We start from the raw sequence: 14,493 nt of genomic DNA on the forward strand, positions 1-14,493 counted from the left end.
AGACTATTGCTATACTAATAGAACTTATTGATAGTTCCTCTGCTGTGCTGCACCTGAATAATATTTAGCATAACTTCCGGGGGTTTTTTTGTCGCTTTCCTTCTGTTATCTAATAAAACATGTTCTACTTGTTGTGTTTTACATATTGCACAGTTAAAGATTGATATGCATGCCAGATGGCTCTGGTACAGTGCTTGCCAAAGTTTTCATATTCCTTTCATACCCCTTGAACTCATCTACATTTTTATGCCACAGCCAAAAACTTGAATGCATTTTATACAGATTCTATGTGATTGAACAAATAGAGATGGGAGAAAATCCATAAGAGGTTTTATAATTTCTTTTCAAATAAACATCTTGTCTTCCATACATTTGAACTTAGCCCCTTTACTCTGGTACTCCTAAATGCAATCCAGGGCAACCAGTTATACTCAGAAATCACCTAATTATTAAAGAACTCTGATTTATTCAAGAACATTAGTGAACAAACAGCATTTTGAAGACCAAGGAACACAGGGAGAAAGTCGTTGAAAGGCTTAGTGTAGGGTTAGGTTATAAAACAATAACTTAAGTTTTAATATCTTACAAAGCACCATGCATTCTATTGTTTGAAAGACAAAAGAGGATGCCAGAGAACCTACCAAGACATTGACATCCAACAAGTCAAGTAAGCAGAGCATTAACCAGAAAAGCAGCCAAAAAGAATAACTTTTAGATTATCTCTCTACACATTTGGCCTTTTTGAAATAGAGGCAAGAAGAAAGTCCTTGTTGAAAGAAACATGCAAGAAGTTCTATTTGCAGTTTGCCAACATGTGTAAAGAGCTCTCTGGATCAAATAAGATGCAAGTATTGGCTCAGAAGGTGCTGAATGCTTATGCATGCCACACTTTTTACAATTATTTGTAAAAACAAATTAAAACTACATATCCTTTTACTTCTACTTCCCAATTGAGGACTATTTTGTGATGGCCAAGGGGAATGAATCCTTTTGCACGCCACTGTACATGCAACAAGAATCATTATTTACAATTACAATATTCATAAGATTGAATGTGTCTTTTATATCCATATATTTTTCTTTTGTTTCACAATGTTTCAGGATTCAGGCCAACCGATTCCGCTTGTTGTTGAAAGCTGCGTCAGATACATCAATCTGTACGGTAAGTTTCACTTTGTGCTTTTATCGCTGTTGAAGGGATTGCAAAAAGGCAGTAAAAAGAAACAATAAAATAAGTTCATTGTGCTCCTGTTTAACCTTTACAAGGGACAAGAACTGACCAACACGCTCTTTGAAGCTCTCAGCTGGCTGACTGTAACTTGACAACAGATCACACACAGAGTTTTGAGTCTCCAACTGGTCTTTGTTTCATCGGGTTCAGTCCGCCCCCTAACCTCTTTAGACTTCCTCCCTGTCTACCTTCACATCTGTCTTCAGCTCGTTGCTGTGGCCTGCAGGCCTCTGCTCTGGATCTGGACCTAATGAAACTACAAAAAACTGATTAGAAGCCTCTAACTAAAACCACATGCTGCCGGCTCACTGAGGGGGCCCTTGCCTGGAAAAATACGTATCTCTCTCTTTACGACTAGATTACATTTCCTGCCCTGTGTTATATGTTTCCAAAGCTCTGTCATGAAGCTGGTGATGTGGTTTCAAGATAGTGACAGCCAGCGTAGTTCTAAATCAGTGAAATCTGGTTTGGATTTCTCCCAGGGTTGCAGCAGCAGGGGATATTTCGTGTGCCAGGATCACAGGTGGAAGTCAACGACATCAAAAACTCATTTGAAAGAGGTGAGTTTATCTTCTGTGTTCCCAGTTTTTAATATCCAAAGCACTTAAACAGGACAAACCAATTCAGACCAAAATTTGGCTCATCAGATGTTGTTCTCTCTTAGGTGAGGACCCACTGATTGATGACCAGAATGACCACGATATTAACTCAGTGGCAGGAGTGCTGAAGCTGTATTTCAGAGGGCTGGAGAACCCACTCTTTCCAAAGGAGCGTTTCCTGGATTTCATCTCCACTATCAGTGAGTCAGCAGAAAAGACTTAAACAAGATGGGATTTTCACAAGATGAAAAAAGGAAAATCGACACCTTACGTTTCCTTAAAAGTAAGACTGTGCCATGCCCGACATGGACCTAATCATACCGCCATGTGCCTATGATCTGCCTCAGAGAACCAGGCTGATGAGAATAGCTTAATACACAATTGCCAAAAGTATTCCCCAAGTCTGGATAAACATGAAAAAAAAAGTGAAAAAATATGCGGGAAATAGTCACATTTCTAAACTCTACTTCCAATCCCATCATTCACTTCTGATCTCAGATTATTTCCAGACTACACTGTCAGGCCTGATTAATAAAAAAATACCTAAATAAGAAATGGGAACTAAAAAAAACTCTACAGTTTTAACATAAACATTTGTAGTAATTCAATGTTCTTTTGCTTAGCAAGTGGCCATGTCAAAGTGAAATAATTTTTAATTGATGTTTGCCATCTTTTACTTTCTGCTGTTTCAGAGCTGGAGTCAGAAGCGGAGAGAGCCCATCACATCCAGCAGATAGTCGTTACTCTTCCTCGGACCGTCATAATCGTCATGAGATACCTTTTTGCATTTCTCAATCAGTGAGTTTTAGTCCTTAAACCTCAAGTTACACCTCCTCCCCTGTAACAAACAGCGTGCAAAAATTAGTTTGTGCTTTGCATAGTCCCTACACAGGATACGACATTGAATCTTGTACCTTATTTTGCATGCAAATGTAATTCTCCTCTGGGTTGAGCAAACACCAAATAGATTGCAAGTAAAGGAAGGAAAAGACCAGATATGCAATCTTACATGTGTTTGAGAAGTTATGTACAGATCTGAAAACTCATATCCTTCGGCTCGGTGTAATATTCCTCTAATAACAGATGTTATTAATGCTACCTTTACTTTCTGCCTGCAGATCAAAGACACTGACTTTATATTATGCTCTGTTGGAGCAATTCCAGCTGCACTGTTTCTGCCCACACTTAGCCTGCTAATAATGTGCAAAGACTGATTATGATTTCCTGTTGCTCCACTGAAAGATTTGGTTAAAAAGGGTTACTCTGTAGCATAAGCTGTATAAGTGGATTTCAATATGTTGGATGATTGCAAATGCTTTTAAAGCAAATGTCACGGCTGTGAAATGAAGCTTGTGAAACTGTGTTCCTTTGAAACAAAGTCCCAATGCAAGATTTATCTTTTATCACTGTCCCTTTCATAGAAAAGCTCTGATCTTTCCCAACAACTCCAAATAAAACATTATCCTCAATTTACAGACATTTCTTTCTTCTTTCATCAGATTTTTTCAACTGCTTTTTTGTCTCTCCAATTTCTCTTGCTATATGTTTAAAAAAATAAAGTGCTGCTCTCTTCAGCAATATCACAAATCAGCCATATACAGGCTGAATCAACAACCTCTGCTTTCTTGTTCCTCAGTCTTTCCCAGTACAGCGATGAAAACATGATGGATCCCTACAATTTAGCCATCTGCTTCGGCCCCACTCTGATGCCCATCCCGGACGGCCAGGATCCTGTGGCGTGTCAGGCCCATGTCAACGAAGTCATCAAGACCATCATCATCAACCATGAAGTTATCTTCCCAAATCAGCGTGAGCTGGATGGGCCGGTCTACGAGAAGTGCATGACGGGTGGGGAAGAGTACTGGTGAGTGGTTCCCTTATCTGGGAATAAACTTAAGAAAATTAGAGTAGTTTTCCAATTCTCCTATTTGTCAGCAGGATTTATTATTTCAGTTTGTGCATGAAAATAGTTTTGGCTGTATAAGTTATTAGTGATGAAATTTCACTTCACATTTCTTTATGTAGTGACAGTCCCCACAGTGAACCAGGAACCATCGATGAAGTTGATAATGGAACTGAGCCACACACTAGTGATGAAGGTAAATACACTGTTGAGGTGTTAAATAGCAAGATGCATTATTATACGTGTATGCTTTCAGCTTTAATGGCATTTGAAACAAAAGCCTCTACAATACAATAAGCCAATCTCAGTCCCTAGACCTAAATCCAGTAGAAAACATGTGGAGTGAAGAACCATTGAGAGAAGGCCCAGGGGGAAAATGGTCACAGTTTAATCTCACTGTCTGTTCCAAACCCGTGAAATGCTGTAGAATCCTGAGTGCTGTATTTTTCATTAATTTTTTTTCAAATAACGGTTATACAAATGACTGACACTAGTAAATTTGCATAAAAAAAAAGTCAAATAAAACATTAAACTACAAAATAAACAGTCAGATTCTTCCCATGTGGCGCTCTGCGACTGCAATAAAAGATGAGTTTATTATAATGTGTTTTACACATATTTACCAGTGGGGCCAATAAATGCGGGAGGCACTGTACAACATTTATTTTAGACAAGAGAACATCCTTACAGACTTTTTGGCTCAAAATACTTTAAAGTGTAGACAGGCTGGTTGTATCGACTATATTTCCACTCTTGAGTATGTGCAGTATGAGCTGCAGCAGCTTCTGAAGGCAAAAAGGCTTAGGTGATGTTTGAAGCTAAAGGCAACTTGAGTAAACAGTGCTGGCATGCAGTGTAGTGTTTTTGATCTGTGTTGCTGTGTGTATGTGAGCGCGTGCCTCCCCCCTCTCTGCGCTGACTCTTTGTTCGGTGTTATTCAGCTATTCTCTCGGGACATTCTCCTTTGTATAGTGTTTCCTCGCTCGTCCTCTGAGCTTTGAATACATAACCGGGCCAGGCACAGGAGCCAAAGTGTTGCTTATACACTGAGGCATCTCTCCAGTGCTGTCTCTTAAAATTTCAGCTTTGTAGATGACTTGTTTTTTAGGGTGTTAGAAAGTGCTGACCCTATCTATTTTTTTTCTTGTTCTCACTTGAAAAAAGGAAGCAAAGCCTTTCTGGTTGCCCTTCATACATAACAGTTTTTAGTGTCCTCTGGCAGTAGCTCGTTTTTCATGAAAGCAAAACAGGCTCATGTTAATTGGGAGCGAATCCCCTGCAGTGATGAGGGTAGCATCTGTCTTTCAATTTAGGTTGCATTTGAACTATAGCTCTGTTCCGTTTTGCCTCAAATGGCAGCTCAAACATCCATCTCTGGTAGGTTCAGAACATCAAACTTTCTGGGCGTTTTCTTTTTAAATTGTGTTTTTCCTGCTCACATATGACCGCTGTTGAACAGTTAACTTTGACTGACCCCTGCTGGCCTGTTGGAAAACACTGCAGGGCACTTTTTTAGCTGAGATGTTGTAAAAAAAAAATTATTCAAAACATAATTTATTCACTTGTTTAATTGTTTTATTGAAAAAAATACAAAACAAGCATGTATTTGAAATGTCCATAGTGAAATAATTTTTAATTAAATTTTCATTTCAATGTAAACTTCAGCCAATGTAAAGACAATTTTCAAAAGGTTTCTACTTAAGCACATAGATTATTATTCCCTCTGTGGATAAATTAACAGTGTTATATTATATAATATTAAAAAATAACATCAAAATAGGCACATATTTTCTGCAATTTGAAGTAAATTATGCAGTTTTATCAGACTTTCTTATATTTGTAAAACAATATAGACAGATATCTTGGATAAAGGAACCTAAATGTGAAAAAATGCAAATTGCCATGTTCAGTAATTGTGGTCTGATAACTAAATTGCACACAAACTGAAGTGTAGAAAAATTTGGATATTGGTCACCAATGTCAGTGCTTTTGCAAACGTGTAACTATTTTATTAGAGTCAATGCACCTCACTCCGCCATGGATTCTTCCTTTTTGGGATAGTAATAATCCAACTTCTCCTTATCTTCTTCAGCACAGTGGCCAGAGCATACAAGCCTCATGAAAGGAGACACGAGTGCACACAAGAAAAATAGAACAGTTGTGTTTTTGTCTCTGTTTGCATGGAAGACTTTGAAGAATAGATGTCCTGAACAAGCCATGATTTTCATTTTGAAATTATAAGTTGCTCATTGAGCAGTAAGAAGACTCTTGACTATGATAACAGAGCATGATTGGTTTGAAAACAGAGAAAAGAACCAAAATGGGGCAGAACTATTTTACTTATTTATTATTTTAACAATTTATTTTTTTTTTTTTTTAACAATTTTTGCCTGTTGGCTTAAAAAAAAATAAGCCACTATGTCTCTAATCATGTGTTGCTTCATTTTCTGAAATATATCTTATGTAATTTTGCTCGCGTGTGTTTTCAGAGGTCGAACAAATTGAAGCCATTGCCAAGTTTGACTACACAGGACGCAGTCCCCGGGAGCTGTCCTTCAAGAAGGGAGCGTCTCTGCTTCTGTATCACAGGGCCTCTGAGGACTGGTGGGAGGGTCGTCACAACGGCGTGGACGGCCTCATCCCCCATCAGTATATTGTTGTGCAAGACTTGTACGTAACAATGTCATCAGTTTTAGTAGTGGCTATGTTTGAAAAGGGATTTTGCAGGGCTTTGATGAAGGTCCGCTGAATAGATCTGACTCTGCTGTTTCAGGGATGATGCCTTCTCCGATAATCTCAGCCAGAAAGCAGACAGTGAAGCCAGCAGTGGACCGTTACTGGAAGAGAAGGGTTCCTCCAAAAATGACATCCCATCGCCATGTGAGCAGTCAGCAGATTACAACTTTGGAGGAGTCATGGGGAGGTGACAAAAATATAAAACCCACATTTTAAGTTCTAATGGTCTGAAATATGCTGCAGTGTTTCTAATTGATTTGTCTGGCTTCTCCTCTCCAGGGTCAGGCTACGATCAGACGGCGCTGCGGTCCCGCGCCGTCGGAGCGGCGGTGCGGAGACCCACAGCCCAACCAGAGTACCTGACACTCCGCCGCGTGCCGCTGCCTGTCCCAGCAGTCCTCATAAAATATCCATTAGCAAGGCTCGCATAGAAAGTCCAGAAAAAAGGCGACTTGGCACTTTTGGTAGTGCAGGCAGTATTAACTATCCAGATAGGAAGGCATATCCAGAGGGCCACCCACTGAGACCAGTGCCAGGGGCCACTCGCCACAGCAGCCTGGGGGACCACAAAACACTGGAGACCGAGGCTCTGGCTGAGGTCAGACATTTTTTACCTTATAGCAGCAAACTCTTATCTTCAGTAGCTTATTAGTATTTGTACATGACTTTAACAAATCAAAATCTGGAAGGATGGCGTGCCCTCTTTACTCTGACACCCCTTACAAAGTCTGAGTGTACCAGTGGTCACCTAATTAGAAAAAGTCATTTAATCTGTGTATAATTTAATCTCAGTGTTAAAACCAGCTGTTCTCTGAAGACCTCCGAGGTTTGTTAGAAAGCATGAATGAAGAAACAGATTCAGAAACGTAAAATGCAAACATACCCAGGCGCAGACCTCAGCCTAAACCAACAGACTGGACATGGAGGACATTAATCATAGAAGGGGCCCAAAACCACTTTGGAGGATTCGTAGAACAAACAAGTGGCCCTGAAAATTATTGTTGACAAAAGACTATAAGTCCCATTTGACGTCCAGCAGGACAAAAAGCCTAAGAGCCCATCCTGAACTGCAGTGACATAGTTTTGATCAAATCCAAATCCACATGTTACAATAGTCTATAGTCCAAAACTAAATCCAGAGAAATATTATCTATTGTATTTTCTCAAATGCTCTTCATCAGCACTGAGATTAAGCTTTTTTGAGTGAAATGTCTCTAGATGTGTAAAAATAGTAGAAACTAACTGTTAAAGACTTTACACCTATAATTGATATCTTAAAAAAGAGAGATCAAGGGTTATGAGTACTTTCCTGGACACTGTCGTAAATCGTAGTTTTTTAATATACGTAGTGTATTCTGTGAATATGATCTGCAGTTCATAAATTAAACTTAGCAGAGTCCTTCTGTTTTTAAGGTGCTTTAATACAGTCTTGAATATCAAATTCTGTCTCTGACTTTTTTCAGGACATTGAGAAGACCATGAGTACTGCACTACATGAGCTACGGGAGCTGGAGCGCCAGAACACCGTGAAGCAGGCCCCTGATGTGGTCCTGGACACCCTGGAGCCAATGAAGAACCCGGCAAGCTCAGAGCCCGGCAGTCCACTTCACACCATCATGATCCGTGACCCGGATGCAGCCATGCGGCGCAGCAGCAGCTCCACCTCTGAGATGATGACCACCTTCAAACCCGCCCTGTCTGCCCGGCTGGCCGGGGCTCAGCTGCGCCCCCCGGCCATGAGACCGGCACGCTCCGCTCCGACGCAGCACCGCTCGAGCAGCTCCAGCTCTTCAGGGGTTGGCAGTCCCGCCGTGACTCCCACTGAAAAACTGTTTCCCAGTAACAGCTCAGCTTCAGGGTCCAATGTGAATGTTTCAGGTGATGCCGGTGATAAGACTGGCAGCATGTAGCAGAGGTGGAATCTGTTGTAAAAGAGAGAAGAGATGATCGAAACAAGAAAATATTCCTTAAAGTAGAGACAAATATTGTCCTCACTGTACAGGAGTCTCCAGGTTACCATGGTGACAAAGCAGCAGATGATGCTGTAGGGGTTTAATGTCATACAGCTCTTTGAAACTTGACCTACTGTGTAAAAGACTATGTAAACTTCAGTTATACCTCAGCTTCAGCAGAAATCTATGGCCATGCTCTCGTTTCAGAGATTTGTTGAAGGCCATTGAAGCAATACTTGAGTGAAAAAAAAAAAAAAGATTCCCACTCGTGACATCCAGTCCAACTGATGTTTTCCATCTCTCCTGTATGAAAACGTCACGTGGACGAGTGTCAAACCACTAAAACACATCCTTTGTTTACCGTCCAGGGCTCAGACCTTATGGCCCTGCATACAGGTGCATCTTGATAAATTAGAATATCCTTAAAAAAGCAATTTATTTTAATAATCATTTCAAAAACTGAATCGTATTTATTCATTACACACAGAGGGATGAATTCATTACACACAATTGTTTGTTTCTGTTAATTTCTTAACATGGTTGTGGCATACAGCCCAATGTTCAGTTTCTCACAAATTACAACATCACCTTTGGAAAAAAAAAAAATTAATCCAGAAATATTATCTTGATATAAAGTTAGTGAGTATCCATTTTGGATCCCTCATTCTTCTTCTACTGTCACACTGTTGTGTACTTGATATTCTTTGTAGTATTTGGGCCTGAAGAATTTGTTGGCTAATCAAGCAAATGGTGTCATGACTATCAAAGCTAGTATTCATACTTTTGGCAGGTGTCCAGTCCTGCTAGAATTTTAAATAATTAAATCTATAAAGTGTCTCAGCAGAGGGAAACATAAAGTGCTCCAAAATTTCCTGGGAAATGACTGTGCTGACTTTGACTCCGTTAAACAGAGTGGACCAACACTAGCATTTTCTACTTGTCATCACTGACTGACAAAACCTCACACTAGGCCTCAAATAACTTAGTACGTTTCCTTCCAGTACCTTTTCCTTCCACTTAACTTTCTAATAATATGCCTGGATACCTTTATCTTCTGTATTAATTAAATTGTATTGCATACCCTCCTTCTGAAGGGTGGCTGGACTGTCTGTTGCCAAACTGTCCAAGTTATCAATCTGAAGCTTGATTTTAAAAGATTTAACATATTGTTAAAATCCCTATATTAATATATAGCAATATTATATTATTGCTCTCATGTAATATTTAATTCTTTGAGAGACTAAATTTCTGGTTTTTACTAGCTGTAAACCATAATTTTCAAAATGATCAAAAATTAACATTTCAAATTTATAACTTTGTTCTTAGTGAATGTCTATTGTACTTTCAATTCTCGAATCAGATTAAAGTAATATATTTAATTTTCAATTATGTTCGTAGTTATTGAGATGCACTTGTACAAACCTACTTAACATCATTATGTTTTCTGGTTTTAGTACAAGAACAATGTGACACCAGGATGATATTTATTTCTGCATGCATTGAAAGGAGAACAAAGGGCAAACTTTTAATGGAGCTTGTTAACCATTGTAGAAACTTCTATATATTAATCACTATGATGGAAAAAATGCAACAAGCTTAAAGTATCCAACATTTCTAGGAAAAAAATGCCTTGTTATCTTTATGTGTTGGATTTAAAAATTGGCATGAGTGTGGCAACACTGCAGCAGATGAAGCATCTTGGCATGAAGAAACTTGACAAATCAGTGCCATGGTACTAGAGCAAAATATTTTCCCTCCATACTGCATGGTTAGACAGAGCAGACTGAACACGGCCCTGTCCACGGTTTGTTCTCATGTGCTGTATATGAAATGCAGAAAATGAACAAACCGCCTAATGACGGAATCCTGTAGGGAACTTGTACAGAATATAGAGCTAGTAATTTGTAAGTGTTTTATTGTGTACAGGTTAAAACAAAATAAAACAAAGATGGGTTGAGCTGCGCTTAGATCTTAAAACACATTTGTATTATTTTCAGTAAATTACAAGGAAATTATTTGATAGTAAAATACAGTTTAGATCTTCTACAATGTACTCTGTAATTAGAGTGTGTTTGGAAATAGCATTGAAGCGCAAAGGCTGAATAAAGGATTTTTTTGTTTATGTTGCTTAAAATATTTTCTACCTTGACACCATTTTCATCTAGATTGTTTCATATTAAAGGCGTATTTTATTTTATTTTATTAGTTACCACAGCTTTTTTAAAGTTCTTTTTCAAATTTACATTTCTACAGTAAAATCTAGTATGGAGGTCAGAATTTGCCAAAATTGTTTAAATAAATAAATCATTAAATTGTTACAGAATTGTATCACTAGTAAATTAAAAATGGAAAGAGCTACATTGATGATTTTAAACATGTGTAATTAAGAGTGTCCTAAATATATATATTTTATAGAATAAAATAATAATTATCTCAATATTTATTGTTTTTTCATGGCTATTTGCTGTAATAGATCATGAATTTCTTTTATCTGTCAGTAGGTGGTCAGAGCCATTTTATCCTGTTAAACGAATTAAAACTGACTTACTCTGCAGGCTCACCAATCAAACGTGAGGTTTGTTTGATATATATGCATGTATATATATATATATATATATATATATATATATATATATATATATATGTGATTTTCTTGAAAATGGTATTTAATTTGGTATTAGTTACTGCCTTTTAAATATTTGTAGACACATTTATTCATGTATTACATGTATTCATTTCCAATGTTATTTTTTCAGCTATAACCTATATATTACAAAAACATCTGATGATTTATTTATTTACTACTTTATGACATTTTGGACCTCCATAATCCTGATAAATGTGAGAAGTTTCTATTTTTTATAAGTAGCATAGTCTGGTGTTAGCAGACTATGCTATTTACTTCAAGCGTTGTGTTTATTTTTCCTGGCTGACACAGTAATGCTCAGAGTTAACACCATTCCAATTTTTCTATTGCTGGATTTGATCCACGTCACAATATTTCAGTGTTTATATCTGCTCTAACTTCTGTCTTTTGACATATGTACTCCAGAGACCTTGTAACCTGCAACCCAAAGAGCCTGCTCAGTTCTGCATGTTTTGCGCTGTAATGTGGGGCTCATGATATCAGACTCAGTGACTGTGTCGTGGTGCCTTTTCATGGTGAAATGCACAGATTGAGTCCATCTGGACTTCCATAGATTTGGGTGATGATTAAGCCTAACTCACATCCTAAACTGGGTACTGATTTCACAGTTCGACCACAGATACACCATGCAGGCTGAAAATATTTGCTGGATGTAAACTTCACTTTTCAACTCTCATAAAAGGATGGATTGGTGTTTCTGTGGCGTTGTTGTTGAGAAGAGTGATCTTCTAAAGCTAAAATCAATGGTGTTTCAAAGACATAAAGCGCCCTCTTCTGGTTCTTACTGGTATCACTCTGTGTCGTAAACCAGCTATCAATTCATCAAGGGCATGATGGGAACTATCTGAATCTAATATGACTCTTAAACTGATCCAATAAGTTTTTACTGTTTTCATTTAATATTGTATTTCAGATCTTTTTAAATCCACGAGAAAGAAAAGTTCCATAAAGTATATGATTACATGAATGAAGCATATTTAACACTTTGTCTTTATTTATGTGTAAGTAGAACACATTTGAGTGCCTTTTGTGCACAATATAAATTTTTTCATTAGAATTCAGCTTTTTGTTCCTTTTTTTACTTTTATACTGTAATATGTTGCCTATTGGTTGCCATGTTATTTCAAAGTGATGTTTTCTTTTTGTCCTACTTTCTATTGCTACTCAGCTATCAAGCCACAATGAATCATGGAAGATTCATAAAAAAATACTCATCTAGAGTTGTGTGAATCCAGGGTAAGCTGAAAAAAAATAACTGCTGTAAACATGAACTACCAGTAAAAGTTAAAAGATTCATCTTGAATGTTTCTTTTTTTTTTCTACTATAATTTACTCTGTGATCTGGCTATGCTGAATGTGAGCCATTAGCTCCTGTTCTTTTAGAGATAAGTTGTTGTGGTGTTGTTGGCAACGGCTGAAACAGTTCAGACTTTTGTTGTGCGTTCGCTACAAGGCACCTGGTGCGCTTTCATTTTCCCTATACATGTGATGTGATGTACCTGTGGTTCAAAAAGATGGCATCAGAGTCAAAGAGCAGAGCGAGGCCCTGTCTGGGACTAGTGTGTGAATTATTGTCACACTGTTTTACCTTCTCCTTTACCTGTTTGTCTGGTGATGCTGTTTGTTGATGAGTGTCTGGTTGGTTGAAACCTGTAATGTAGTGTACTTGATCCCACTGACCGGATGTTGAAAACTCCTGTGTCGAAATAAAACCATAAACCTCTGTGATCTGCTTTCTGACTGAGGGGTTTTTGTGGGTCTAGAAAATGAATTGTGTGCCAAAAGTCCCAGTGCTTAAAAGTTGTGTTCACTTGTCAAACAAAAAAAACCAAAATGTTCAAATTAATAAAAACACTTGAAATGTACATAATATAGTTTCACCTTTTGAATTGAATTATTAAAACAAATTGCTATATTTTATTGTACTATTAAGTCTAGTTTTCATCACTTTCACCACTAATATTTAGATTATGGCAAAGGTAAATTAATTATTTATTAAAGCTACATTAAATGGAAGTTAGATATAAAGGTTTTTGAACCCTGGTGGATCTCACTTTAGTCATCTCTCCTAAATTAAGAATGGCCATTTACTCTTTTGACCATTTTAAATTCCTCCTTTTCAACAGTGGTCAAGAAAGACTTCAGCGTTCAAGTTTACAATCAGATTCGTAAAATGTGGCTTCCCTCATCATTCTTTACCCTAGATCTTGACGTTGATAGTGGGGACATTATCCTTTAAAAAGAGCAAAGTTGTGCCAGGTCTTTGGTAAAGTATCTGGGCAGACTTTTACATTTTCTTCCAAATTCATGTCTTTCCTCTAATTCTCTGTTTTGAATTCATGAGGAATGCTTTTAGTCAATTTTCCCATCTATTATTGTCTTTCTTAAAGCCTCTTTCAGGATAGCATTTTTTAGTCTTGGTCTAATATCTGCAGGATCTCCCAGCTAACTCTACTGACATAGCTCTGTTTTCTTTTTTAATGTTATTAAGCTTTAATAAACTCTCATTAGAAATGCTTTTTGTTCTCCCTTTTCAAGCTTTGGGCTTCTGTGTAATGCTTCTCCTAAGTGAATACACATTGCAGCTGAAGATAGCACACAACCTGAATTCTTTATATAACTTCAGCAGAGAGGCATCTCCACAGCCCACATTTCCAAACTTATCTCTTTCACTGAACATGTGATTACAAGTAGCTTATTAAAAGTTTTTAAGTAAAGATCACTTTTTTTTCACGTTGCCTCTGAAGAGTTTTGTGGCTTTAGTAAATTCAGACAAGTCAAACTTTTTAGTTTTTTTCATTCTCCTCTGATGTATTTTTAACATCACTCTAAAGAGAGATGAAACCACATTGCAAGTGTTTTTTTGGGGGGGTTTTTTAGAAACTGTGACCATTCTTGTCTAAAATTCTCATTATATTTATGTTCAAAACTATGTTTTGCAGTTCATCCGCTGGCCACATGATGGAGAAACTGCAACAGAGAAATGGTTTGTGACTATCAGCATTAAACTGCTCGTCATTTTTCATTTTATTATTTAAAGGTTCACTAAAAGTGAGGTGAATATGGCTATACCTTCAGTTTTGCAACAGCATTTGCATAAATTAACTGATTACATCTCTGTGTGGAATTGGCTTTCTAATCTGTTGGAAAAGAGCCTCACACCAGCAGAGCAGGGCATAAACAAAATTCAATTTGTTCCACCTGAGAAACAGCTGCTCAACAGGAACATGTAAAACAAGCAGCTGGGTTCACATTTTTCATCAGCCTGGAAGGTATTTTACTAACAGGCATGAAGGATCTTACGCAATCACATTCCCAAAAGTCCTGTGCTGATGGGCTTCAAATACATGTGAAGTTGTAGAGTCAGACTTTAATATTATATCAGAGTGTTAAAGAGGTTGCACTCACACACACAGATACACAGT

At 37.7% G+C, this 14,493-nt stretch overlaps 1 protein-coding gene across 3 annotated transcripts in view; it reads left to right on the top strand.

The window, feature by feature from the left end:
• The window catches only part of srgap3 (SLIT-ROBO Rho GTPase activating protein 3), a 72,719-nt gene extending 59,919 nt beyond the window's left edge, over positions 1-12,800 (top strand). For 2 of the 3 annotated variants that reach the window (XM_023324887.1, XM_005799885.2), the window contains exons 13-22: positions 1,102-1,162; positions 1,714-1,791; positions 1,896-2,030; positions 2,523-2,628; positions 3,467-3,694; positions 3,856-3,929; positions 6,223-6,403; positions 6,507-6,656; positions 6,749-7,067; positions 7,933-12,800. In XM_023324887.1, the coding sequence (XP_023180655.1) occupies positions 1,102-1,162; positions 1,714-1,791; positions 1,896-2,030; positions 2,523-2,628; positions 3,467-3,694; positions 3,856-3,929; positions 6,223-6,403; positions 6,507-6,656; positions 6,749-7,067; positions 7,933-8,379 (1,779 nt within the window). In that variant the 3' untranslated portion in view covers positions 8,380-12,800. Of the gene's footprint in view, positions 1-1,101; positions 1,163-1,713; positions 1,792-1,895; positions 2,031-2,522; positions 2,629-3,466; positions 3,695-3,855; positions 3,930-6,222; positions 6,404-6,506; positions 6,657-6,748; positions 7,068-7,932 lie in introns of those variants that run through there. The other variant, XR_002751856.1, reaches the window with a different exon arrangement.
• The last annotated feature ends 1,693 nt before the right edge of the window (positions 12,801-14,493 follow it).

This window comes from Xiphophorus maculatus, chromosome 20, assembly GCF_002775205.1.
Source record: "Xiphophorus maculatus strain JP 163 A chromosome 20, X_maculatus-5.0-male, whole genome shotgun sequence".
Lineage (NCBI taxonomy): Eukaryota > Metazoa > Chordata > Actinopteri > Cyprinodontiformes > Poeciliidae > Xiphophorus > Xiphophorus maculatus.